Source organism: Canis lupus, chromosome 4, assembly GCF_003254725.2.
Source record: "Canis lupus dingo isolate Sandy chromosome 4, ASM325472v2, whole genome shotgun sequence".
NCBI classification, from domain to species: Eukaryota; Metazoa; Chordata; class Mammalia; order Carnivora; family Canidae; genus Canis; species Canis lupus.
The window spans coordinates 3,629,593-3,655,233 of record NC_064246.1 but is presented as its reverse complement, the minus strand read 5'-3'; the positions used below and the strand labels follow the sequence as shown (position 1 = coordinate 3,655,233).

At 42.2% G+C, this 25,641-nt stretch overlaps 1 protein-coding gene across 13 annotated transcripts in view; it reads left to right on the top strand.

Annotated features, from left to right (window-relative positions):
- The first annotated feature begins 7,142 nt into the window (after positions 1-7,142).
- LGALS8 (galectin 8) overlaps positions 7,143-25,641 on the top strand; it is a 32,432-nt gene continuing 13,933 nt past the window's right edge. Inside the window, exons 1-3 of one of the 13 annotated variants that reach the window (XM_025448498.3) lie at positions 11,028-11,448; positions 11,538-11,706; positions 20,969-21,118. In XM_025448498.3, the coding sequence (XP_025304283.1) occupies positions 21,077-21,118 (42 nt within the window). In that variant the 5' untranslated portion in view covers positions 11,028-11,448; positions 11,538-11,706; positions 20,969-21,076. Of the gene's footprint in view, positions 7,215-7,283; positions 7,430-9,530; positions 9,650-10,285; positions 10,381-10,765; positions 10,882-11,025; positions 11,707-18,659; positions 18,784-20,968; positions 21,119-25,641 lie in introns of those variants that run through there. The other 12 variants (XM_025448503.3, XM_035714993.2, XM_025448506.3 and 9 more) reach the window with 12 other exon arrangements.

Sequence of the window (25,641 nt, the reverse complement as noted above, 5' to 3'; positions counted from 1 at the left end):
TTATGCAGGTTTTTGTATGGACATAAGCTCTCAATTCCTTTGGGTAAATGCCGGGGACTGTGATTGCTGGATCATACGGTAAGAGTGTGTGTTGAGCTTTGTAAGAAACTGCCAAACGGTCTTCCAAAGAAGCTGTACTATTTGCATTCCCACCAGCAATGGATGAGAGTTTCCACCACTCCACATCCTCACTAGAATTTTGGTGTTCTGGATCTTGGCAATTCTAATAGGTATGTGGTGTTATTTCACTGTAGTTTTAATTTGCATTTCTCTAATGGCAGGCGATGCTTCATATGCTTATTTGCCATTAGTGTATCTTCTTTAGTGAGGTGTCTGTTAAGGTCTTTGGCCCATTTTTAAATTGGGTTGTGTTTTTATTGTTGAGTTTTAAGAGAGCTTTGTATATTTTAGATGACATCCTTTATCAGAAGCGTGCTTTGCAAGTATTTTCTCCCAGTCCATGCCTTGTCCTCTCATTTTCGTGACATTGTCTTTCACCACCAGAAGTTTTTATTTTTAATGAAGTCCAGCTTGTCATTTCTCTCATGGATTGTGTCTTCAGTATTGTATCTAAAAGGCATCACCATACCCAAGATCATCTAGGTTTTCTCCTTTGCTTTTTTCAAGGAATTTTCGAGGTTTGCTTTTTACATTTAGGTCTATGATCTATTTTGAGTTAATTTTTGTGAAAGGTGTAAGGTCTGTGTCTAGATTCAGTTTTTTGCATATGAATGTTCAGTTGTTCCAGCACCATTTGTTGAAAAAAAAAAAACTATATTTGCTCCATTTTATTGCCTTTGCTCCTTTGTCAGAGGCTGCTTGCCTCTGACAAAGTAGATTTATGTGAATCTGCTTCTGGGCTCTTTATTCTTTTCCTTTAATCTATTTGTCTATTCTTTCACCATTACCACACTTGATTACTATAACTTTATAGTAAATCTCAAAGTCTGTTACTGTCTTCCAGCTTTGTTCATCTCCTTCAATATTGTGTTGGCTATTCTGGGTCTTTTGCTTCTCCATACAAACTTTAGAATCATTTTTTCAATATCCATAGAATAGCTTGCTAGGATTTCGATTGAGGTTACATTGAATCTACATCTTGATAATAACAAGTCTTCTTACCCATGAACATTGAATATATCTCCATTTATTTGGTTTCATTCATCAGAGTTTTGTAGTTTATCTCCTATGTGTTTTGTTAGATTTATACCTGGGTATTTTTTTCTTTTTTTTTTTTTTAAAGATTTATTTATTTATGATAGACATGGAGAGAGAGAGAGGCAGAGACACAGGAGGAGGGAGAAGCAGGCTCCATGCTGGGAGCCTGATGTGGGACTCGATCCCGGGACTCCAGGATCGCGCCCTGGGCCAAAGGCAGGCGCTAAACCTCTGAGCCACCCAGGGATCCCCCTATACCTGGGTATTTCATTTTGGGGGATGCTAATATAAATGGTATTATGTTTTTAATTTAAAACTCCACTTAGGGATCCCTGGGTGGCTCAGTGGTTGAGTGTCTGCCTTTAGCTCAGGTCATGATCCTGGGGTCCTGGGACTGAGTTCCACATCAGGCTCCCTGCAGGGAGCCTGCTTCTCCCTCTACCTATGTCTCTGCCATTTCATGAATGGATAAATAAAACCTTTTTAAAAATCCTCCATTTATTCATTGTTGGTATATAAGAAAGAAATTGAATTTTGTACATTAACCTTGTATCCTGCAATCTTGCAATAATCACTTATTAGTTCCAGTATTTTTGATCGATTCTTTCAGATTTTCCACACAGATGATCATGTCATCTGTGAACAAAGACAGTTTTATGTCTCTTTCCCGATCTGTACACCTTTTCTTTTCTTTTTTCTTGTCTTGTCTTACTGCATTAGCAAGGACTTCCAGTACCATGTTAGAGGAAAGGTTACATAGTTTTTCAAAATTCTATTAGAGGTTATGTGGGCAGAAATATTTACAGACCATTTACTTAAACCAGCATATGGTCAAGCCAGCACTGAGTTCCCTGTCTTTTTCAACTTAAAGCTCAAAGCTCATAAATAAAGCTCTATAACATCTCCAGGTAATGTATAATTTGCTCTTTTCCTCATTTTCCCATCTGCAAATTAACAAAAGTCATCAACCTCACATAACACAGGTTTCACCAGTTGGCAATCAGTTTTACCTAAAATCCATTTTCATTAAAAAAAAATTTATTAAAATAAATTATTTTATTAAAATAAACAACTCCTTACTATGGCTGAAATGCAAGAGACCATAACATTTAGCCTCGCTTTCCTATTAGAGGTAGTTTTAGAGTACAATATTATAGCTTAAAATATAGCTAAATTATAGAGAATAAAAGTGAATATAACCACTAAGGTGAAAGGAGGTTTTGGATGATTGTTGCCCATTCTGCATCACCCTTAAACCCAGCCAATCTTAACAAGGTATGGTTAGGACATATGGCAACTTTTGTGCAAATTAGAAAAAGGTGGTCTTCAGCCCATCCTTATCCCTTTACCCTGGAGATGCAGTATCATGCCAGTTCGGCATATAAAGTATAGACTGTGTTTCAGCTACCATATCTTACTTCAGCTAGTTGCCCTTGTATAAACATATGCAATGATTCCTTGCCAACCAGACAAGAAAAGAGTGTAGAAGAGTAGTACTGTTCTGGGCTATTTACCTTGGACTTTCCCACTTTGCCTCAAACCCATTTGCATTTATTATTCCCAAACTTCCTAGGCGGAAGCTTCCATATTTCCTCCTGGCTCCTATTTGAAATCCCCTAGCTTTCCTTCCTGGCTTCTTGACGTTGGCCTTCCATGTGATTTCTGGTCCTGCTCACTCCTTTGGTTTTAGTTCTTGCATCCTCTCAGGTGACAGGTTTTCCACTAGAGCCTCTCAGGCCTCACCTCCAGCACCCCTTTTCCATCAGAGTAGCCTGGACCTTCCTCGAAGGTGGAGTAGAAACAAAAGATCGAATGAATTCTCAAAAAGTACTTTAGCTCATGGGGCACCTGGGGGCTCAGTGGTTAAGTGTCTGCCTTTGGCTCAGGTTGAGATCCCGGGGTCCTGGGATCTCGAGTCCTACATCAGGCTCCCTGCAGGAAGCCTGCTTCTCCCTTTGCCTATGTCTCTACCTTTCTCTGGGTCTCTCTTGAATAAATAAATAGAATCTTTTTTTAAAAAGTACTTTGGCTCCTATCTAGCAAAATTACATAGCGCTTAACTTTTGACACTAAAAGTCCACTTCTAGGAATCTTTCCCAGAGAGACAGTGTACAAATATACAAAAAGATGTGCACAAGGCTATACACTGAGGCATTATTTATGACAGAAAAGATGTGAAACAATCCAAATGTCCACAGGTTGAACAAGTACTAAAGGATTCTGTATCCAAATTCCAATGTTTGTGTGTGTTGGGGGAAGGGGGTGTTTTTCCACACCAACAAGCAATTCTCCAACACCAGCTGAGTGTCCTACAATTCAACCCAATTATGAGATATCTTTTTTTTTTTAAGATTTTATTTATTTATTCATGAGAGATCCAGAGAGAGGAGAGAGAGAGAGAAGCAGAGACATAGGCAGGCTTCATGCAGGGAGCCCGATGTGGGACTTGATCCCAGGACTCCGGTATCATGGCCTGGGCTGAAGGCAAATGCTCAACTGCTGAGCCACCCAGGCATCCCACCAATTATGACATATCTACCCAGAGATAGTATCAGATTCCTTAATGGCTCAGTCCTACAAGACCACCCCCGCCACACCTCAAATGCCAGTTGCTCTTGTGCTCCTGAAGGAGCCACTATAGATTAAAGATTCCTAGGACACCTCCTTGGATTCAGTTGCTCACAGTAGCTACAGCAGCTCACAACTCAGAGAAACATTTTACTCACTAGCCTACCAGTTTATTATAAACAGAGATAGAACTCAGGAACAGGAGATGGAAGAGATGCAGGGCAAGGTATGGAGAAAGGGTATGGTGCTTCCATGTCTTTTTGGAGCTTGCCATTATTTCCAAATCTCCAGAAGTTCATCAAACTGGAAGCTCCTCAACCCCATTCTTTAGGATTTTTATGGAGACTTCATTGCAGAGGCAGTGTTGATTAAATCATTGGCCATTGATGATTGAACTCAATCTCCAGGTCCTCTCCTTTCCCCAGAGGTTGGGGTGAGATAGAAAGTCACAACTCTGTAATCACATGGTTGGGTTGCCTCCACTGGCAATCAGCCTCCATCCTTAGATCGGTCCAAAAGTCATCTCATAAACATTACAAAATGTACCTTTACAGCTCTCGTCACTTAGGAAATTCCAAGGAGCTTTGTGTCAGAAAAGGGGACAAAGACCAAATGTATATTTCTTTTAAACTTTATTTAATTTTTAATTATTTTTTAAAGATAGTATTTATTTATTCATGAGAGACACAGAGAGAGGCAGAGACACAGGCAGAGGGAGAAGCAGGCTCCCTGCAGGGAGCCCAATGCAGGACTCGATCCCAGGATCCTGGGATCACGACCTGAGCCGAAGGCAGATGCTCAAGCACTGAGCCACCCAGGTGTCTCTCAAATTACTTTAAAACACAGAAATATTATTGTATATCTCCTGTGAGACACAGCTTAAAGACAGAAAGTAACTGCATATAAACCTTCATTTTGTTTCGCAATAATATCATTACAACAAATATTTAACTTTTTCTCCCCAAACTATTATATATAATAGAATAAAGCAAATAAGGAATTATGTTAATGTTGTTTTATTGTAATTTTTTAAAAAAGATTTTATTTATTTATTCATGAGAGACACAGAAAGAGAGAGAGGCAGAGACACAGGCAGAGGGAGAAGCAGGCTCCATGCAGGGAGCCTGACATGGGACTTGATCCCGGGTCTCCAAGATCAGGCCCTAGGCTGAAGGTGACACTGAGCCACTCAGACTGCCTATATTTTTACCAAGATTTTTATTTTAAAAAATAAGGTAGAAATATGAAATTAAAAAGTTAAATGAAAACATCATAATCCTAAATTGAATGAAATCAGCATAAACTCAGATATATATTTATATTTTATATATTTTAATTAAATATATATTTTTAATGTTTATATAATTATAATTATCTAAATATATATTTTAAAATAGATTTCTACACTTAATATATATATTTTTAAAGATTTTATTTATTTATTCATGAGAGACACAGAGAGAGAGAGGCAGAGACACAGGCAGAGGGAGAAGCAGTCTCCCTGCAGGAAGCCCGAGTGTGGAACTCGATCCAGGTCTCCAGGATCATGCCCTCGGCGGAAGGCGGTGCTAAACTGCTGAGCCACCCGGGCTGCCCCTAATATATATTTTATTAAATATGTTTATGTATATTTTTAAGCAAACATTTTTCCTAGCTTCACCTATTGAAGAAGTCTAGAAACCAACCCATGGGCATTAAGCATCTCTAGTCAAAATTGTGGTCTCTATATACCATTTCCCACTTAAAGGTTTCTTGGAGAAACTGCTAAGTCCAGGTTTGGCAGGAAATAACAATGGTAGTTTGGGATATATTGTCATACCACAAAGCAAGGAAACTATCTAAGATTACCAGGTTGTGTCAAAAGAACCCGGAAGCCAACTCAAAGGGGGTTCCATCTCAGGGGATAATGGGATAATTATGCATATCCTGTATGGATAGGGGATAAATTATGGGATAGTCTAAGTATCAGAAAAAAATTAGAAACATATCAAGTATATTAATATTCATCAATCCATAATGAGCTTTAAAAAACCAATGTGGTTACCTTTTGTGGAGCTTAGGGAATTGACATTATCAAAAAAATCTCTACATAAAGGGAAAGAATTCAGCACTTACCTTGACTTTCCAGTATAAACTTCACCTTGGGGTCACTGAACCATATTTCCTTATATAAGAATTCCAATTCATAAACATAGGAGGAATGATGGAATTGATATATTACCATTTTTCGGTTCTTGATGAAATACTGGACCTAGGCAATGACCATCAACAGGTAGCTGTTAAAACCATTGGGTCAAAAACTGTTGAGAATGTTGTGATGGAGGAATCAGACTAATATCATCTGAAATCACTGGCCAGTCTTGATAGCATAAAAAGAAAAAACTGACATTAAGTGCCTCCTGATGACTTGCAATTGAAAGTACACATCGCTTATAAAATCTGGCCAAAATGTGAACCTGGGTCTTATTAAGTGTAACTACCAGTTTTTAAGTTTTAGAGATTAAATGAAGTGTTAAGATTTTCTTGAAAATGAGCCAGTGGTGAGGAGTGGATGAAGTGCACATGAAAGAAGATAGGCCATGTTGATAATTGCTGGAGCTGGAAATGAGTAAATGGAAATTCATTGTACTATCTCTCCACTCACGTGTATGTTTTGACATTTCCAAAATAAAAGGGGTTTTTATTACATGGACTCAATCACATTTTTCTACTTGGAAAAAACTATCTGGATGTCTTGCTTGCTCAAACCTGACTCAGAAATTCTTCCCTTGAGGTTTTCCTTGTTACTTTATTTTATAATGAGCTGTGTAAATACAAGCTGGAGGAGGATTAGCTACACACGAGAAGGATTGGTTAAATATTCAGATTGGGTTGCTGAGAGGCCTTTCTAATGAGCGATAATTGCACCTCGGATAAACCTCATTGGCTACATAGGATACTGCCTGCGCAGAGCTGAGGGAGGCCTTTCAATAGTATTAAGAATCTCACCTACTTTGCAGGAAAAAAGATCACAATGAGCATTAACAGTTACTGACATCATTCTTTTGCATTTTAAAATACATATGTATAATTATTGTCTAATTCTGACTAGATATAAGCTCCAGCAAAGCTATGTTTTTTTTACCTATTGTATCTCTAGCGCCTAAAATGTTACCTAGTATAATATACATGGTACTTTAGGTATTCTATTGTGTTTTCACTTTAAAAATTTATATAATTTCAGATATATTCTCATGTAAAATAACAATATAGTATTCTCTAGTTAACATATCATAGTCTGCCAAGGCTTTCAAGAAAAGTATTTTAAAAATAGGACAGCATCTCATATTCTTTGAGCCACTGGGATGAATTAATGTAATTTACAATCCTCTGAAGATCTTTCACTTCTTCAAGATTCTTTCATTTTATGACAAAACCATAGTTCTAGAAGCTTTTTTCTCACACCTAAAAAGACTAGATTAGAGACATGATCCTGTAGAACATAAGAGGTAAGCCTGCTGAATCCGAACACAGGGTATCTGAAGGTTGAAAGAAAGGCTGAGTGCCCATGGGTGGTGCCAGTATTGGGGTAAGAGAGAGATTAGTTGAAAGCAAGGGGATTTAAAGAAGAAATGAGTCCATTTACAGAGGGGAGGATAGTCAGAAGAGGTTGATGACACCAATCATGAATTCTTCCTGGGAAGTAGACCTATGTCTAAGAAATGTAAGTGCCACGGTTTCATGAAGAGCCCTGAGTTGGGCAGAGATTACTTAAATAATAATTGAAATAAAAAAATTGAAATAATGCAGCCCTAAAGGCTGCATAATTTAAAATCTGAACAATACAAGACTAATTTTCTCATGAGACTAAATGAAAAGTGAGTGTATATTCTCAGAACTCATAAATCTGTAACAATTTGGCAGATTTTTAAATATTGCTTTTTTATATATCATGATTATTGCTAAAGGTTCTAGAGTTTTGACTTCTAAATTCACAGCATGATGTATCAGAGCAGTTATTTAAAGTTCTTTACAGTATTTTAGCACACTTCGCTTGTATTCCAAAATTATTGATTTGGGGCATATTTTCCCAGCACTGGCATCACCATTCAATCAATGCTTGGAGGTAATAAATTTTTAATTATAGCAACAAAAACACCTCAACACCATAACAAGCAAAATCACCACCAGAATTACTTCCTACCTTTAAACAGGATTCACATTATTAACAAACTATGGCAGGTATTTCTTTTTCTTTTTTTTTGGTTTGTCTCACTCTCTAATTTATTTCCATTCATTTTTCTTTTTTTTTAATTTATTTTTTATTGGTGTTCAATTTACTAGGTATTTCTTTTTAAGGTGTTAATCCTACCAAGAAGCAAGAGCGCAGAGTTTCTTTTTTTTTTAAAAGATTTTATTTATTTATTCATGAGACACACACAGAGAGAGAGAGAGAGAGAGAGAGAGAGAGAGAGAGAGAGAGAGAGAGATGCATAGACCCGGGCAGAGGGAGAAGCAGGCTCCATGCAGAGAGCCCGAGGTGGGACTCGATCCTGGGTCTCCAGGATCACACTCTGGGCTGCAGGCAGCGCTAAACCGCTGCGCCACCGGGGGTGCCCAAGAGCGCACAGTTTCAATTCATACATCTAAAATCATTTTTTACTACTTTTTTTTAACAACTGGGGCAATATACATTATTGCTTATAAGACACTTTATATCATGCTATTTCTAAATTTGCAGCCACACTGTACTACGTAAATATGTTTTCTTGGGTAAGGAAAGAACAATAAAGAGATGAAAAAAAGAAATCGATCCAACTAGAAATGATCCCTTCAGCTTAGGAAATCTAAGGGAACTGTCTGCAAATAATTCGTAACATCTGTGTTATTGTTTTGAACTGATATTCTGAATGTCTACTTCTGTGACTTTTGGGCAAAATCATCTCAAGAGCCACTCTTGTAACCATCCCCTTTCTCTTACATTATTAGCATTCTCTGTTCTACCGGATCATATGAGTAGGGTCAGTAGTGTGGTGCTAAAAACGTTGAACATTCAGCTTTGGGGTCGAGGGGGTGGTGGCGGGCGAGGCGCTAGGTTGTAGCGGTGGTCTATGCCTGTGGTGTGTATGGTTTCATTCCTGGCCAATTTCAAGGTACTAACGTGGAAGATGGGCAAAATTGGCTCTCGCAAGCTAGTGTGAGCCAGCTCTAGCACAGCCCTGAAAATGGTTTTCAAACCTCAGTTTACAACCCATTAATGGGTCTTGGAAATATTTTTAGTGGGTTGTCAGCAGCATTTTTTAAATGAAAAATTAGAATGCTTTGCATAACGAGTATTGTTTTGTGAATTTTTTGTTTTCATAATTTTAAATATGTAACAAGTCACCGTGTAATGTAGTTCGCACTGAGGCTTACTTGTTCCAGTCTGCAAGGCACCACGTGGCATCGATCTTTTAAAAACAACATTGAGAGGGAGCAAGAGAGAGAGCGCGCGAGCTCTTCGGTGCGGGGACAGGCGGGGGGGAGGGTAGGGGGAGGCGCGGGGAGCCAGCGGGCTCGGGGCTGCACGCGGGGAGCCGGGCCCCGCCCAGACCCCGGGACCGTGACCTGAACCGGGATCAAGGGCGGGTCGCGCGCGGCCTGACTGAGCCGCCCAGGGGCCCCCGCACCTCCTCATTTCAAGAACAAACAAAAACAGCAACAAAACGAAATCAAAATCCTTTTTACGCTCCTGCTTTCTTGGCTACAACCGCTCTGTTCTTCACAGCAAAGCTCCTAAACCGTCGACAGTCGTGATCCTGCCGCTCGTCTACCTCACGTTTCTCAGCCACTTCGGAGCCGGTCACGGTGACAATCGTCTTGCTAAGTCCACGGGTCACTTTTACCTTCTCATGAGTACCTGACACCAAGTGGCTGTTCTTTCTCGGAATACTCTGACGTCCAGGTGCCCCTGCCACAAGGTCCCCACGGCTGCCCCTCCGCAGTCTCCCGCGAGGCTCGGTCCTGGGCCGAGTTCCCCGTCGGCCGCCCCCAGGTCGCCTCATCCAATCACATCGTCGTCCCCTGTACTACGCTGCAGCCCCGGGAGCTTCCTGGTCCCTAATGGGAAACCGAGGCAAGCAGCCCGCTGGCCCAGGCGGCTCTCGCAGCCCCTCCGCACTGGGCGACCAGCCGGCTCCCCGCCTGCCAAGGGAGAAGAGGGAGCCGCCTCTCCACCGCCCGCCCGCTCGGGCCCCGCCTACCCGCTGCGGCCCCGCCCCTCCCCCGCTCGGGTCCCCCTCCTGCCCCTCTCGGGTCCCCCTCTTACCTCGCTCGGGTCCCCCTCCTACCCCGCTGCGGCCCCGCCCTACCCCCCGCGGCCCCGCCCTACCCCCTGCGGCCCCGCCCCTACCCCGCTGTGGCCCCGCCCTACCCCTCTCGGGTCCCCTCCTACCCCGCTGCGGCCCCGCCCCTACCCCTGCGGCCCCGCCCTACCCCCCGCGGCCCCGCCCTACCCCCTGCGGCCCCGCCCCTACCCCGCTGTGGCCCCGCCCTACCCCTCTCGGGTCCCCCTCCTACCCCGCTGCGGCCCCGCCCCTCCCCCCGCCTTGGCCCCGCCCCTCCCCGAGCCGCGAGCCGCGAGCCGCCGGCCTTCCCCGAGGGGGGTCACTCGCCCCCTGCCCTCGCCGGGACCTGGTGAGTCCCTCACTGCGGCTGCGAGTCCAGTTTCGCGCGGCCAGTGGGCGCTTTCGGCCTCGGGCCCCCGGCCCCGGAAGGGCGGCGAACCCGCCCCCGGCACTCGGCGACACCCCGGGGGCCCCCATCCTAGGGCGACGGGGCGTCTGCGGGTCGGGTCCTCCTGCGCAGCGCCCTTCGGACCGTGATCCGAGGCAGAGTCCGCGGCAGCTGCACGCACGGGGACTCGCGGGGCGCAGGCGGATCCCTTCTTTCCAAGCCGCTTCCGTGCACCCCCACGGCGCCCGGGCGGAGGCAGGAGGACGCGCTCAGGAGTTCGCAGGGCGCGCGCCCCGCCCCGCCCCGCCCCGCCCCGCCGCCTGCCCCTCCCCCCGGCAGGGCCCCGAGCGCGGCGGGCACACAGGCGGGGCGGGGCTGCGGGGCGGGGCTGCGGGGCGCGCGGACCGGGGCCCGGAGGCGGCCTGACTCCTCTCGCTTTCCGTAGCCGCCCGGAGCGCCGGGGTGAGCGCGCGGCGGGGCGGTCCTGCGGTGGGGCTGCGGGGGGCGGGGGCGGGGGCGGGGGCCGCGGACGTGGCCGAGTCCTAGTCGGGGGGTAGGTGGGACTGCGGGGGGCGCGTCCCGCCCGTCCTCTCGGCGGCTCGCTGGGCGGCTTGGGGTCCCGGGAGGAGCCGCCTCGGGAGCCGGGACCCCCGCCCGCCGCCGCCGAGGGGCCGAGTCCCCGACGGCGGCGTCACAGGCTCCGAAGCGTGGGCCGCCCCGGTGCTCTGCGCGCGGAACCCGACGGAGGCCTTGGGCGGAGCGAGTGAAGGCGGGCGGGAGGCTGCGGGGCTCCTGCCAGGGGCTGGTTTCCCGGCGGCCCCGGGCGCGCGTGGTCGCCGTCCCCCCCGCGCTGGCCGCGGCCTCTTCGTAGCCTTCCTCTTGCGCGGATTCGTCCTTCCTGAACTTTACGGAGCTCCGGGAAGAGTCTCGAGGCTTTGACCGGCGTCTCAGTTAAAGACATCGCGGCTGCGTTTCGGTGGAGAACCAAGAGGGATGCAGTGTTGCGTTTTTCCTAATAGAAACTCCTAGGTGTGGTTAACTGCGCATTCACTGTACGGTGTAAGGACAGAATCTGTGCAAGTAGAATGTGGGAAGTTTTACTTTCATTTCTCTTTTAGTTGCGCTTGACGTCTTGAAGTCTTCCCTGGAGCTGTTTAATGGGGACTTGTATCAGATGAGCACTTTGATCTTTAAAACTGTGGCTGATGCACGGCACATCCCCCCCCCCCATAGTTTTTTTTTTTTTTTTTTAAGCCACAAGGAAAAGCTGTATCATGGATATTCAAGGTATTGGATTTTTTTCTTTTTAAAGATTTTGTTTGTTTATTTATTTAAAAGAGAGAGAAAGAGCGAGCAGGAGCACGAGCATGAGGGGGTGGAGGCGAGGGACAGAAGGACAGAAGGACAGGGAAAAGCAGACTCTGCTGAGCCCGGAGCCCGGATCGGGAGGACCCCAGCCACGTCAGAGGCTTAACAGACCAAGCCACTCAGACGCCCCTGGATTTTTTTTTTTTTTTTGACTTGTTTAACTTGGAGGAGAAAGAGCAATGCCTTCTATTAAAATAAGAGCAAAAATTTATAAACACTATTACACTGTTTTATTGATTCCTTTAATCAGAGCAAACCTGTGAGGTGAATGCTATTCTTGTTTTCATTTTACAGATGAGAAGAGTTAAATGAGTATTGGTAGTTGTACAGGATAAGTTGCTATTTTATTTTTAGTAATAAATTACAACGTAATAGTTTTTCTGTGAATATATTGTTTTGAATTTGTTAGTTTGTTTTAGTTCTTTTTGAGCACTTTAGGATTTGGGTGGTCAAAATAAACGGTAGTGCTAATTTTGCTTATCACAATTACCTTTTTTCCTCCTGTTAAGTTGCCTGCATGATGGGATAAACTTGTTTCTTCTTTTTGATTGAAGAATAATTGACATATAATGTATTAGTTTCAGGTGTAACAGTGAGTCAGCATTTATATATAGTTTATATAACATTGCTTCTGAAATGATCACAAGTCTAACTAGCCTCCCCTGCAAAGTTGTTACCGTATCATTGACTATCTCTAGTAAACAACTGTTACTGTAACTGAACCAACATGACTTTGCTCCTTGGCGAGTCACAGACAAAAACTACACCAGGTGAAGTGTGGCACCAAGGAAACTTTATTTTCATCAGATAACGAGATTGGGGGAATAACTTTCAAGGCTGAGCCTCCTCAAGCCCAGTGAATGGGTTATTACATAAATGAAGCTTGTGCTCCTGGTATTACATTAGTATTATGATGAGGTAAAGGTAATTGTTGTTTATACCAGCGGTCTCTCCCTGGTCCATCTGTACAGCCTGAGTCAGGGGTTTAGGGCCACCAGAGCGCTTTCTCTGCAGTCATTCTTGCTTGAGGAGTCGTTTCTGTCTCCATCAAGGGACACTATGCCTAAAAGTCTTTGACCTGAGTTAAGGCTAAGCTGTAAAGAAGAGCTTCAGGAAAAATGCAGGACAAAGGTTAGTGGGTACAAGGAAGTGTGTAGTGAACGTCAGATCTTGGGTGTAGCTGGTGACTTCCCCTTACCAAATTGTTACAATATTACTGATTATTGTATTATATTCCTTTTCTTATTTATAACTGGAATAGCATACCTGTTCATTTCTTTCACCTGTTTCCTCCATCTCTCCCACCCCTGTTCCCTCTGGTAATCCTCAGTTTGTTCTCTGTATCTGTTGGTCTGTTTTGTTACTTTTTCACTCAGCATAATACCCTCTAGATCCATCCATGTTTGTCACAAATGGCAAGATTTCATTATTTCTTATGTCTGAGTCATATTGCATATATATTTCATATATAAACCACATCTTTTTTTTTTTATCAATTCAGCTATGATGGATATTAGGTTGCTTTCATATCTTAGCTATTGTAAATAATGCTGCAATGAACATAGGATTGTGTATGTCTTTTCCAATTGGTGCTTTTCATTTTTGGGGGGTAAATACCAAGAAGTGGAATTGGGTAATACTCCATTGTATATATATGCCACATCTTCTTTATTCATCTGTCGATAGACATCTGGTCTTTCCATGTTTTGGCTATTGTGGACATGGCTGCTATAAACATCGGGACGCAGTGCCCATTTGGATCACTATGTTTATATCCTTTGGATAAATACTTAGAAGTACAATTGCTGGGTCATATGGCAGTTCTATTTTTAATTTTTTTAGAACCCTTCATACTGCTTCCCACAGTGACTACACCATTTTGCATTCCCACCAACAGTGCACAGCTGCTCCCTTTTGACCACATCCTTGTCAACATTTGTAATTTCCTGTCATCTTGATTTTAGCCATTCTGATGGGTGTGAGGAGATCTCTCCTTATAGGTTTGATTTGCATTTTCCTGGTGATTAGTGATGTCGAGCATCTTTTCATGTGCTGGTTACTTATCTGTATGTCTTACTTTGAAAAAAGTCTGTTCAGGTGTTCTGATAATTTTTTACCCAGATTATTTTTTTATATTGAGTTGGGTGAGTTTTTTTAATGTATTTTGGATGTTAAACCCCTTATTGGGCAAGTATCTTCTCCCGTTCAGTAGGCTTCCTTTTTGTTTTGTGGATGGCTTCCTTCACTGTGTAGAAGGTTTTTATTTTCTTGTAGGCCCATTTGTTAATTTTTGCTTTTGCCTCAGGAGACGGATCCAAAAAAAATACTGCCAAGACTAATGTCAGATAGCTTACTGCCTATGTTTTCTTTTAACGGTTTTATGTTTCAAGTCTTTTATTTAAGTTTTTTTTAATAATAAACTTATTTTTTATTGGTGTTCAATTTGCCAACGTACAGAATAACACCCAGTGCTCATCCCATCAAGTGCCCCCCTCAGTGCCCTTCATCCATTCACCCCCACCCCCCTGCCCTCCTCCCCTTTCACCTCCCCAAGTTCGTTTCCCAGAGTTAGTTCAGGGAGTTAGAACAAATTATTTTAAGATTTGTGTGGAATCAGAAAAGACCCCACAGGGGAATTTTAAAAAAGAAAACCATAGCTGGGGGCATCACAATGCCAGATTTCAGGTTGTACTACAAAGCTGTGGTCATCAAAACATACACATATCTCAATGGAACAGAATAGAGAATCCAGAAGTGGACCCTCAACTTTATGGTCAACTAATATTCGATAAAGGAGGAAAGACTATCCATTGGAAGAAAGTCTCTTCAATAAATGGTGCTGGGAAAATTGGACATCCACATGCAGAAGAATGAAACTAGACCACTCTCTTTCACCATACACAAAGAGAAAATGGATGAAAGATCTAAATGTGAGACAAGATTCCATCAAAGTTATTTAAGTTTTTAATCCATTTTCAGTTTATTTTTGTAATGGTATAAGAAAATGGCCCAGTTTTTCTTCTGCATGTAGCTGTCCAGTTTTTTCAACATTACTTATTAAAGAAACTGTGCTTTCCCCATTCTTGCCTCTCTTATCATAAACTGACCACATAAGTGTGGGTTTATTTTTGGGCTCTCTGGTGTGTTTATTGATCTAGTTATCTGTTCTTTTTTATTACTGTACCTTGTAGTGTACTTTGAAATCTGGGAGCATGATACCTCCAGCTTTGTTATTCTTTGTCAAAATTACTTTGGCTGTTTTTTGTTCTTTTTTGTTTGTGGTTCCATACAGATTTTAGGGTTATTTGTTTTCTACTTACGTAGAAAATGCCATCGGTACTTTGATAGGGATTGCATTGAATCTGTAAATTGCTTTGGGTAGTATGGACATTTTGACAATACTGATTCTTCCGGTCTCTAAACATGGTAGATCTTTTCATTTATTTGGGTCATCTTCAGTTTCTTTGATCAATGTCTTAAAGTTTTTTTTTTTTTTTTTTTTTTTTATTCATGAAAGACCCAGGGAGAGCGGCAGAGACATAGGCAGAGAGAAAAGCAGGCTCTTTGTGGGGAGTCTGATGTGGGGATCCCAGGACCCTGGGATCATGACCTGAGCCAAAGGCAGATGCTCAACCACTGAGCCACCAAGGTGCCCCAGTGTCTTTGTCTTACAGTTTTGAGAGTACAGATCTTTTACCTCATTGATTAAATTTATTCCTAAGTACTTTACTCTTCTTGATGTAATGGTAAATGGGATTATTAATTTCTGTTTCTGAGAGTTCATTATTAGTGTATAGAAATGCAACAGATCTCTATATACAGATTTTGTATCATGCAACTTTACTGAATTCATTTATTCTAATAGTTTAGAATAGTGGAGGGTTTAGGGATTTTTTTATATATAGTTTTGTCTTCTGCAAATAGCAACAGTTTTACTTCTTGTCCAATTTGCATGCTTTTTATTTCTTTTTCTTGCCTAATTTCTCTGGTCAGGCCTTCCAATACTGTGTTGAATACAAGTGGCATAAGTGGGCAGACTTGCTCCTGATCTGAGAGGAAAAGCTTTCAGCTTTTCGTTACTGAGTATGATGTCAGTTGTGGCATATATGTGGCCTCATATTATGTTGAGGTATTTCCCTCTGTACTCCTTTTGTTGAGAGTTTAGTTATCAAAAGTGGATATTGAATTTAAGCAAATATTTTTTTTTTGCATCTACCAGGATGTTCCTATGATTTTCATCCTTTGTTTTGTTAATACAGTGCTTTACATTAAATAATTTGCAGATATTGAAACAACCTTGCATCCCCGGAATAAATCCCACTTGATCATGTGTATGATCCTTTTAATGTGTTGCTGAATTTGGTTTGTTAATATTTTGTTGAGGATTTTTACATCTGTGTTCATCAGGGATATTGGCCTTTCATATATATATATATATATATATAGTTGTTTTATATATGTAGTGTCTTTGTACAGTTCTGGTATCATGGTAATGTTGGCCTTGTAGAATAAGTTTGGAGTAGAAGGGTTCCTTCCTCTTCAGTTTGTTTGGAATAGCTTGAGAAGAATTAATAGTTCTTAAAATGTTTGGTGGAATTTACCTGTAAAGCTTTCTAGTCTTGGACTTTTGTTTATTAGGAGTTTTTTTTTAATTACTGATTTAATTTCATTACTAGTAATTGGTTTCTCTGGGTTTTTAATTTATTCCTAATTCAATTTTGAAAGGTTGTATGTTTCTTAGAATTTATCCGTTTCTTGTAGGTTGTCCAATTTGTTAGCATATAATTGTTCATAGTAGTCTCTTAGGAGCCTTTATATTTCTTTGGTATGAGTTGTAATTTCTCCTCTTTCATTTCTGATTCTATTTATTAGGCCCTTTTTCTTGACGAGTGTGGTTAAAAGTTTATCTATTGATAAACAGTATTTTGTTTATTTCTTCAAAGAACTTGTTTCATTGATCTTTACTATTTTTTTGTCTCCATTTATTTCTGTTTTGATATTTATTTCCTTCCTTTTACTAATTTTGTACTTTTCTGGTGTTTTTTTTTTTTTTTTTTTTTTGGTTAGCTTTTGTTTATCTAGGAAACTCCTTATCTCTCCTTCTATTCTGAATTATAGCCTTACTTGATACAGTATTATTGGCTACAGATTTTTTTCCTTTCAGCATTTTAAATATATCATACTACTCTTTTCTGGCCTGCATGGTTTCTGCTGAAGAATTAACTGATAGCCTCATGGAGTTTCCTTTCTCATGCTGCTTTTAAAATGTTCTCATTGGGGCATCTGGGTGGCTCAGTCAGTTAAGTATCTGCCTTTGGCTTGGGTCCTAATCCTGGGGTCCTGGGTCAGCAGGGAGCCTGCTTCTCCCTCTGCTGCTCACCCTGCTTGTGCTTGCTCTCTTTCTGTTAAATAAATAAATTTAAAAAAAATAAAATGCTCTCATTCTCAATATCACTGCTTTTGTGCCATTTTCACTACTATGTGTCTTAGTGTGGAGCACTTTGGGTTGATTTTGTTGAGGGATCTCTGTGTTTCCTGGATCTGGATGTCTGTTTCCTTGCCCAGATTTAGGAAGATTTCAGCTGTTATTTCTTCAAACAAATTTTCTGCTCCCTATTTTCTTTCTTCTCCTTCTGGGGTTTCTGTAATGTGAATGTTGCACTTGATGGCATCCATGAATTCCCTAAGTCTCTTCTCATTTTACATAATATTTTTCTCTCAGCTGCTCAGCTTGATTACTTTCTATTACTCTGTCCTCCAGGTCATTAATTCATTCTTCTGCTTTGGTACCCTGCTATTTTTCCCATTAGTGTATTTTTAATTTCATTTATTGTGTTCTTTATCTTTGATTGGTTCATTTTTTTTTTCATCTTTGTTCAAGGTCTCACTGTCTCCACTTTTAGTACTTTATTATCATTATTTTAAATTATCTATCAGGCATATTACTTATCTCCATTTTTCTTAGGTCTCTTGCTGTGGTTTTGTCCTATTTCGTTTGAGACATATTCCTTTGTCTCCTCAGTTTGTCTAACTCTCTGTGTCTGTCTGTTAGGAAAGTCACCTATGTCTCTTCTTGAAAGTCCTGGCTTTATGAAGAGGAGTTCCTATAGTGACCTGTAATGCAGTGTTCCTTGTTCACTGGAACCTGGTTCTTCAGGGGTGTATCTTAATGTGTTGCATACATCCTGTTGTTGTGGATGAACCACTTTTGACTTTAGTCCATTTGTCTGCAGGGGCTCTCTTTGCTTGTTGTGTGCAATGTTTGGTCCTTGTGGTGTTAGCAGACCAGTCTTGGGCTGCTGTGGGCTTGAGTTGAGTCAGAGCAGGCATTTCTCAGGGATGTAGTAGCTCCAAACTTCAGGGTACTCTGTGTTATCTCCTGAGAAGTATTAGTTGGTAGGTGGGACCTGCAGAGGCAGAGCAGATCTGCCTCCAACCCTCTGCTGGGTCAGCAGTCAGACTGGTGTGTGGTGGGGCACCTGGGTGGCTCTGTGGTTGAGCATCTGCCTTTGGCTCAGGGCATGATCCTGGGGTCCTGAGATTGAGTCCCTAAACCAGGCTCCCTGCAGGAGAACTTCTCCCTCTGCCTATTTCTCTGTCTCTCTGTGTCTCTCATGAGTAAATTAATAAAATCTTAAAAAAAAAAAAAAAAGACTGGTGTGGTAGCTATATTCCTTTCTTCTTGGGGCAGTAATCATTTGGAGTCATGCTGGCCTGTTAGAGCTGCTTGCACACTGCCAGGTTTGTGGCTCAGATTTGAATGGGCTCCATCCAGGAGCCCATTGGAGGGTGTGGATCTGCAACATGGGGGTTCTGGGGGTGTGGTGGGGCAATGGTGTTAGCAAGGTTTGCACACTGCCAGTTTTCTGCAGGAGAGGTCCTGAAGTGAACTGAGGCAGGCCTGACTAGAAGGGGAGATTCTTGAGGCCCAGGGACCAGAGAGCAATGGAGTGACGAAGTTCTCACTGTGTTCATTCCTTTCTTCTTTCTAGTTTGGTAAGTGTCTTTTTGACTATTACTTTGAACTTTTTTTTTTTTTTGTATTTTTTTTATTGGAGTTCGATTTGCCAACATAGAGTATAACACCCAGTGCTCATCCTGTCAAGTGCCCCCCTCAGTACCCATCACCCAGTCACCCCATCCCCCCGCCCACCTCCTCTTCCACTACCCCCTGTTCATTTCCCAGAGTTAGGAGTCTCTCATGTTCTGTCACCCTCTCTGATATTTCCCACTCATTTTCTCTCCTTTCCCCATTAATCCCTTTCACTATTTTTTATATTCCCCAAATGAATGAGACCATATAATGTTTGTCCTTCTCCGACTGACTGACTTCACTCAGCATAATACCCTCCAGTTCCATCCACGTTGAAGCAAATGGTGGGTATTTGTCGTTTCTAATGGCTGAGTAATATTCCATTGTATACATAAACCACATCTTCTTTATCCATTCATCTTTCGATGGACACCGAGGCTCCTTCCACAGTTTGGCTATTGTGGACATTGCTGCTATAAACATTGGGGTGCAGGTGTCTTGGTTTTCCACTACATCTGTATCTTCGGATAAATCCCCAGTAGTGCAATTGCTGGGTCCTAGGGTAGCTCTATTTTTTTTTTTTTTTAAGATTTATTTATTCATGATAGACATAGAGAGAGGCAGAGATACAGGCAGAGGGAGAAGCAGGCTCCATGCCGGGAACCCGACGCGGGACTCAATCCCGGGACTGCAGGATTGCGCCCTGGGCCAAAGGCAGGCGCCAAACCACTGAGCCACCAGGGATCCCCTCTATTTTTAACTCTTTGAGGAACCTCTACACAGTTTTCCAGAGTGGCTATACCAATTCACATTCCCACCAACAGTGCAAGAGGGTTTCCCTTTACTTTGAACTCTTTATTGCATAGTTTGCTTATCTGTGTTTTCTTAAGTTATTTTTCTGAAGTTTTGTTTTTTTTTTTCTCCCTTTTTAAATTTTTTTTTCTTTTTTTTTAATTGTTCTCTTTTGGAACATACTTTTCTCTCTCCTTATTTTGCTTAACTCTCTGTTTGTTTCTATATATTAAGTAGTTCAGTTATGTCTCCTGGTCTTGAAGGAGTGACTTTATGTAGATGTCCTGAGGGGCACAGAAATACAGTCCCCCATGGCCTCCAGAGCCAGTTGCTCCAGGGTTCTCCCTGGTGTGGGCTGCATGCACCATCCTGTTGTGGCAGGATTGTAGCTGTAGGTATGCTGGTGGGAAGGGCTGACCTCCTCCTGCTCAGCTGGCTGTTAGGCCTGGCTGCATGTGTTTCAGGCTGCTCTGGTGGGCAGTGTTATCGCCCTATTGGCTGCAAGGCCATGAAGAGGCACAAGGTTGTGTGGGGCTCTCAGCATTGTGCACCCCCTGACATTAGCAGTCTAGAGGGCAATCAGTATGGCAGAATGAGATGGCAAAAATGGCTGCCACCAGTGTCTTTGTTCCCAGCCAGAAACCCAGCTGTCCCCTGCCTCTCCAGCAGATGCTCCAGGGTTATAAGGGGTCTCCTTCACCTCTGGTCTCTGCTTTTTGTATGGTATTTTTGTGCTGGTTTCAGGGTTGAGCAAGTCTGCACACGGGCTAACTTTAAGAATCGGTTTTCCCTTCCCTACAGTTCTGTCATTTTTGCGGGTGATTGATTCCCTGTTGGTTTTGAAAGTCATTTGTTTTGGGGGCTGTCTCATCTGTGCAGAATATAAGGCCTGATGTGAGCTTGAATCTCTCACTCCTCTGGGAAAACTTCCATACCTTTGAGCTCTGCCTGGACTGTGGAATCCCATGCCTGGGTGTGAGACTGTATTTCTGCCCCTTCTTTCTCAGTGCTGTGCCTTGTTGTGGACGTTCTGTTCATCCAGTTTCTAGATACCCCTTTCAAAGAAGTTATTTTATATGTAGTTGTAGATTTGCTGTATCCATGGGAGGAGGTGAGCTCTGGATCTTCCTATGCAGCCTTTTTGAACCCTCTTCTCTTCTCATGTATATTTTAAGTCTGGACTGATAGTCCAAAATTATTTAGTGTACAAGTATGCAAGGTAAGAATTGGGGTCAGATCTTTGATTGTCATAGCATCCTGTTATTTGGTAAATATCAGTCAAATAATTTGTAATTTAAATTAGAAACAATTATGATGAAAAATGCATATTAATTTTTCTTTCTCTCTTTTACACAGGGCAAGAGCCTCAGTTTCAATCTGGGAAGTCTTTAAATGAAACTTGCTTAAAATCTTAGATCATACATAGAAGAGAGACCTCAATCAACAATAAGGTGAAAAAGAGTGATGTTGTCCTTAAAAAACCTGCAGAATATCATCTATAACCCGGTAACTGATTTTTATAAAATCACTTTTTATCTGTGGCAGGATTTAGAGCAAATCCAGTTGGATAGTAATTATCCATTGTTGGGGAGGGTTGACTGATCAAATTCAGTAAATATATGGAAAGTACGCACTGTGTGATAAGCACTATGGTGGTTGCTGACAGAAAAACAAAGACCTTGGAACTCAGTCTAGTGGAGGACAAGATCATAGTGACAATACAAAGTGGTGAGAATGTGTTCTCAATGGAAAGCATGGGGTATGGTGGAGGGAAGCCAACTTTGGTGGTTCTGAGAAGATAATAAGACATTTTCAAAGGAAAATGGATTCATTGCTATAAAAAATGTTTTATTTTCTTTTTAAATTAGACTCTATTCCTGAGAAGTAAATGTCTCAGCTTTTCCCTCTGCCTTTTGAATACTGCTTCATATTTGAGTGGGGGAAAGATCAAAATCTAGGGGCAGGATGGAGAAAGAGAAGAATTAAGGGTCTTATGATCCAAGAGCCCCAGTGACTGCAATTCCCAGATCTTTCAGTGTACATCGTGGGAAATAATGAACTTGTTTTAGTTTCATGTGGTGATAAGAATCTTTAGAAATACATGGTTTCCACATATGTGAAACTGAATCCTGAATTTATGTCTAAGAGTTGTTGCTTTTTTTTTTGTAACCCCCTCAGGAGACTTGTGGGCAGAGAAGGGAGTGTGGGAGTCCTTGAAGCAGGGCGCTAAGCCAGTCTCATTAGTTTTCGTGTGTCCCCTGTTTTTGTTACTTACTTTCTAGTTGTAACTCTTATCTAGGTTTTTATGTCATTGTGCAGTGAGGGACAACCACCGCATGGAGCAAATTCCATTTTAGAAGAAATAGCCTTCAATAGTAGTAGGTTTAAAGAGGAAGACTGAATTTGAAGTCCGTGAGACATTCAAAATGATTTTCTGTATCTTAGAGTTAAAAACATCTCAAGGTTAGGGGCGCCTGGCGGGGCTCAGTGGGTTGAGCATCTGACTCTTGATCTCAGCTCAGGTCTTGATCTCAGGGTCGTGAGTTCAAGCCCCATATTGGGCTCCACCCTGGGTGTGGAGTCTGCTTACAAATAACAACAACATCTCAAGGTCGTAGATGGACTTTCTGCAAAGATTAAAAAAAAAAAAAAAAAAAAATGCTGCCCACAAGGGTGCCTGAAGTCCAGTCCTGGCTCTAGCCAGGGGGCAGAAGGGATGGTCAGCTTACACTCCTCAGTTCTGCCTTTCCTGCACAAAGGTGCCTTGTCTGAATGTGATTTAGAAAGTAATTTTTATAGATTAAGATCCCTGTGCATCCTGATACAAGCATGCTGATGATGCCTATAATTTCTGGGATTAGCACACTCAGCTACAGGGTCAAAACAAGAATATACTGACAGTCACTTCTTGCTGAACGTCCAGGAGACCTAGTGCCACTTCAGGGCAGGAAGCACAGCCAGGGCTCCCACATGGGCTTGCTGCTGTTCTGAGGATCACATATGATGACACATTTTTCCAAAGTAAATATTTTTGGCAAGTAGCCTTTTTGGTTGGTTTGTTTGTGTTTGTTTTTGTTTTTCTGTTTTACTGTCTGTTTTCACAAGCAGGAAAGTGTAGAGGGAGAAAGATTGAACTGAATAGCAAAAATGACATTTTGCTGGGGTGCCTGGGTGGCTCAGTTGGTTAAACATCCTACTTTTGATTTCAGCTCATGTCGTGTTCCCAGGGTCATGGGATCGAGCCCCACACTCAGTAAGAAATCTGCTTTGGATTCTCTCTCTCTCTCTCTCTCCCTCCCTCCCTCCCTCTCTCCCTCTCTCCCCCTTGTGCTCCGCTCCCCCGCCCCCAAAATAACTGACTGTCTCCATCTCTGTCTCTCTCTAAAAGGAATAAATATTTTTTTAAAAATGATATTGTGCTCCATCTTTAAATTTCACTTATTAAATAAGTATTCACAGCAGGGAAGTACCCATCCTGCTAAGCTTTTCTTCAGTTTTTTGAACTGATCACTAACAAAATAACCGTAATGCATGAAAATAGTGCTTTTTAAGTCTAGCTTGTACAATATCCTAATTGACTTAAAAGATCTAAGTTATTTGCAACCTCTTCCTCACCCAGACCATGGTCTTTTGAACACCGGAAGGGCAGCTAGCTGCAAATGGGAGAAAAGCTTAAGTAATGTGGACACTCTTATGTTTATTGACTTTCTATTGCATGATTTATTAAGCATCATGAAGATACAGAACTACCACCTTTTTTTCCCCTTAACATTTCTAAAGTTTTCATCCACAATGGTGACAAATTCTATCCATATGAAGTCTTCTTGGAAAACAAAGTACACTATATAACTGTCCTATGTGCTTTTTCATACCTAATTTATTTCACTGACTGTTGTGGTTTCCAAAGTTCTCAACATGTGACTGAGTTAGCTGGTTAAGAAGTTACTTAGCAGCAAATCACATTGGTTGTTACAAGTGAATAAACCGCTTGTCAACATTCATTCCACTGGTGCCAAAAAGCTCATCCTTCCGGTCTGTGGGAACCTTGCTTCCACATTTATCCTTTGCTCTGTAGTATTCTGAGTACCCTCCTTTCTGCCTTACCACTTAATCTTAAAACGCAAGAGAGTAAAACCTTTTTTAACCTCTGAGGTCCTGTCCAGCCTTGTGACATCGTCGTTCCTCCTTGGCTGACCACTGTCCCTGGGGTGCATCTGTTCTGCCATCTTGATTCCCGCACCACAGCTCTGCCCTCTGATTTTTTTTTTTTTTTTTTTTACTCTTTCTTAATTTCCTTTTTGTCTTTACTAGTTGTGTCTTTGACTTTCTCTTTATTTTGTGTCTTCATTTACTTATCACCGTTAGACCTTTTGAGTATGTACACAATGTGGGAACACTTCTGGCTTTTACCTAAGGCTCTGCTGTCAGTTGCCCTGTCAACCCTTCCAGACTTAGGAGTTCAAAACTAAAGTCACATCTTCCTCCCCGAACCAGCTTCCCTCTAGAAGATTTCCATTTCTGTCTGTGTCTTTCTGCTGTTTATATTTTGCCTCCTTCCATGCTGCCATGCCCTAAATACTTTGGAGATAATCTGTGTTCAATTTCATTTCATTTAGGTTATAGGTTTTCCTTTTTTATTATTATTTTTAAAATCTAAAGATTTTATGTGCAAATCTTTTACAGTGATCAGTGATTACAACTGCTGAAAGCTTAGATGATGGTTTGCATTTTATAGCCATATTTTTAAATTAAGGAACATACTTTTTTATAGCTATAATGCCATTGCACACTTAATAGACTGCAGTATAATGTAAACATAACTTTATTATGTACTGGGAAACCAAAACATTTATCTGAATGGCTTTACTGCAGTCTCCACTTTGTGAAAGTGCCTTGGAAACTGACCCTGCAGTATCTCCGAGGTGTACCTGCATATACACTGCCCTATGTGCCACTTTTCCTGTTCACCACATTTTGAAGATACTGGCACACTGGGACTTGCTCACATAGTTTCATGGCTGCATGATGGTCCATTTTGTGGATATACTGTCACTTATTTAGCCAGTTCCCATTAAAGGACTGTTCTCTTTTGTGACCTGATCCAGCGCTGTAGTGTACAGCCAGGTATGTGCATCTTTATGTATGTGTGCCAGTATTTTATAGGGTAAATCTGTAAAAGGGGAATCAGCAGGTCAAATGGCTTGATACTTCATTATCTTTTTAAAAAATCTTCCTTATATTTTCATATTAAGGATTTTGACAGTCTTCCCATATTGAAATTGACCTCGATATGTCCAGCTCTGACCGATCCTTTTCACCTTTCTCTTCCCATCTCCTGCATCGAAGTCCCCAATTACACACCCAGGTGTGATGATTCACCAGCAGAGTCATAGTCATGTCTGCGATTTATTACAGTGAAATGACATAGAGCAATATCAAAGGGAGAGGGGGACCTGGGGTGAAGTCCAGGGGAAATCAGGTGCAAGGTCCCACAGGTGCTCTCCCGGTGGACTCACCCCAGATGAACTGAAATCCCGCAGCAGCAAGCTGTGACAATGCAGGTGAAATGCTGCCTACCAAGTAAGCTCATCAGAGACTCACTGCCCAGGGATTTTTTGGGGACTGGTTATGTAGACCACTTCTGCCTAGCACAAACTGAAATTCCAGACTTCTGTAAGGAAAGCAGGTTTTTAGTATGAACCATATCATTTGCACAAGCAGTTTAGGTATAGGAGACCACCTTCATCCATTTGGGTGGTGGATGGTCCCCCCAAATCCAAGTTCCTGGATCCTGGCCACAAGCCAGCCTTGTACAAGGGAGCCTTTCAGGGCTTGCAGTCAGGTCTGTTTTGTATGTGCGTGTGTGTGTGTGTGTGTGTGTGTGTGTGTGTGTGTTTAAGATTTTATTTATTCATGAGAAACAGAGAGAGGCAGAGACATAGGCAGAGAGAGAAGCAGGCTTCCTGCAGGGAGCCCAATGTGGGACTCGATCCCGGGACCGAGCCAAAGGCAGACGCCCAACCACCGAG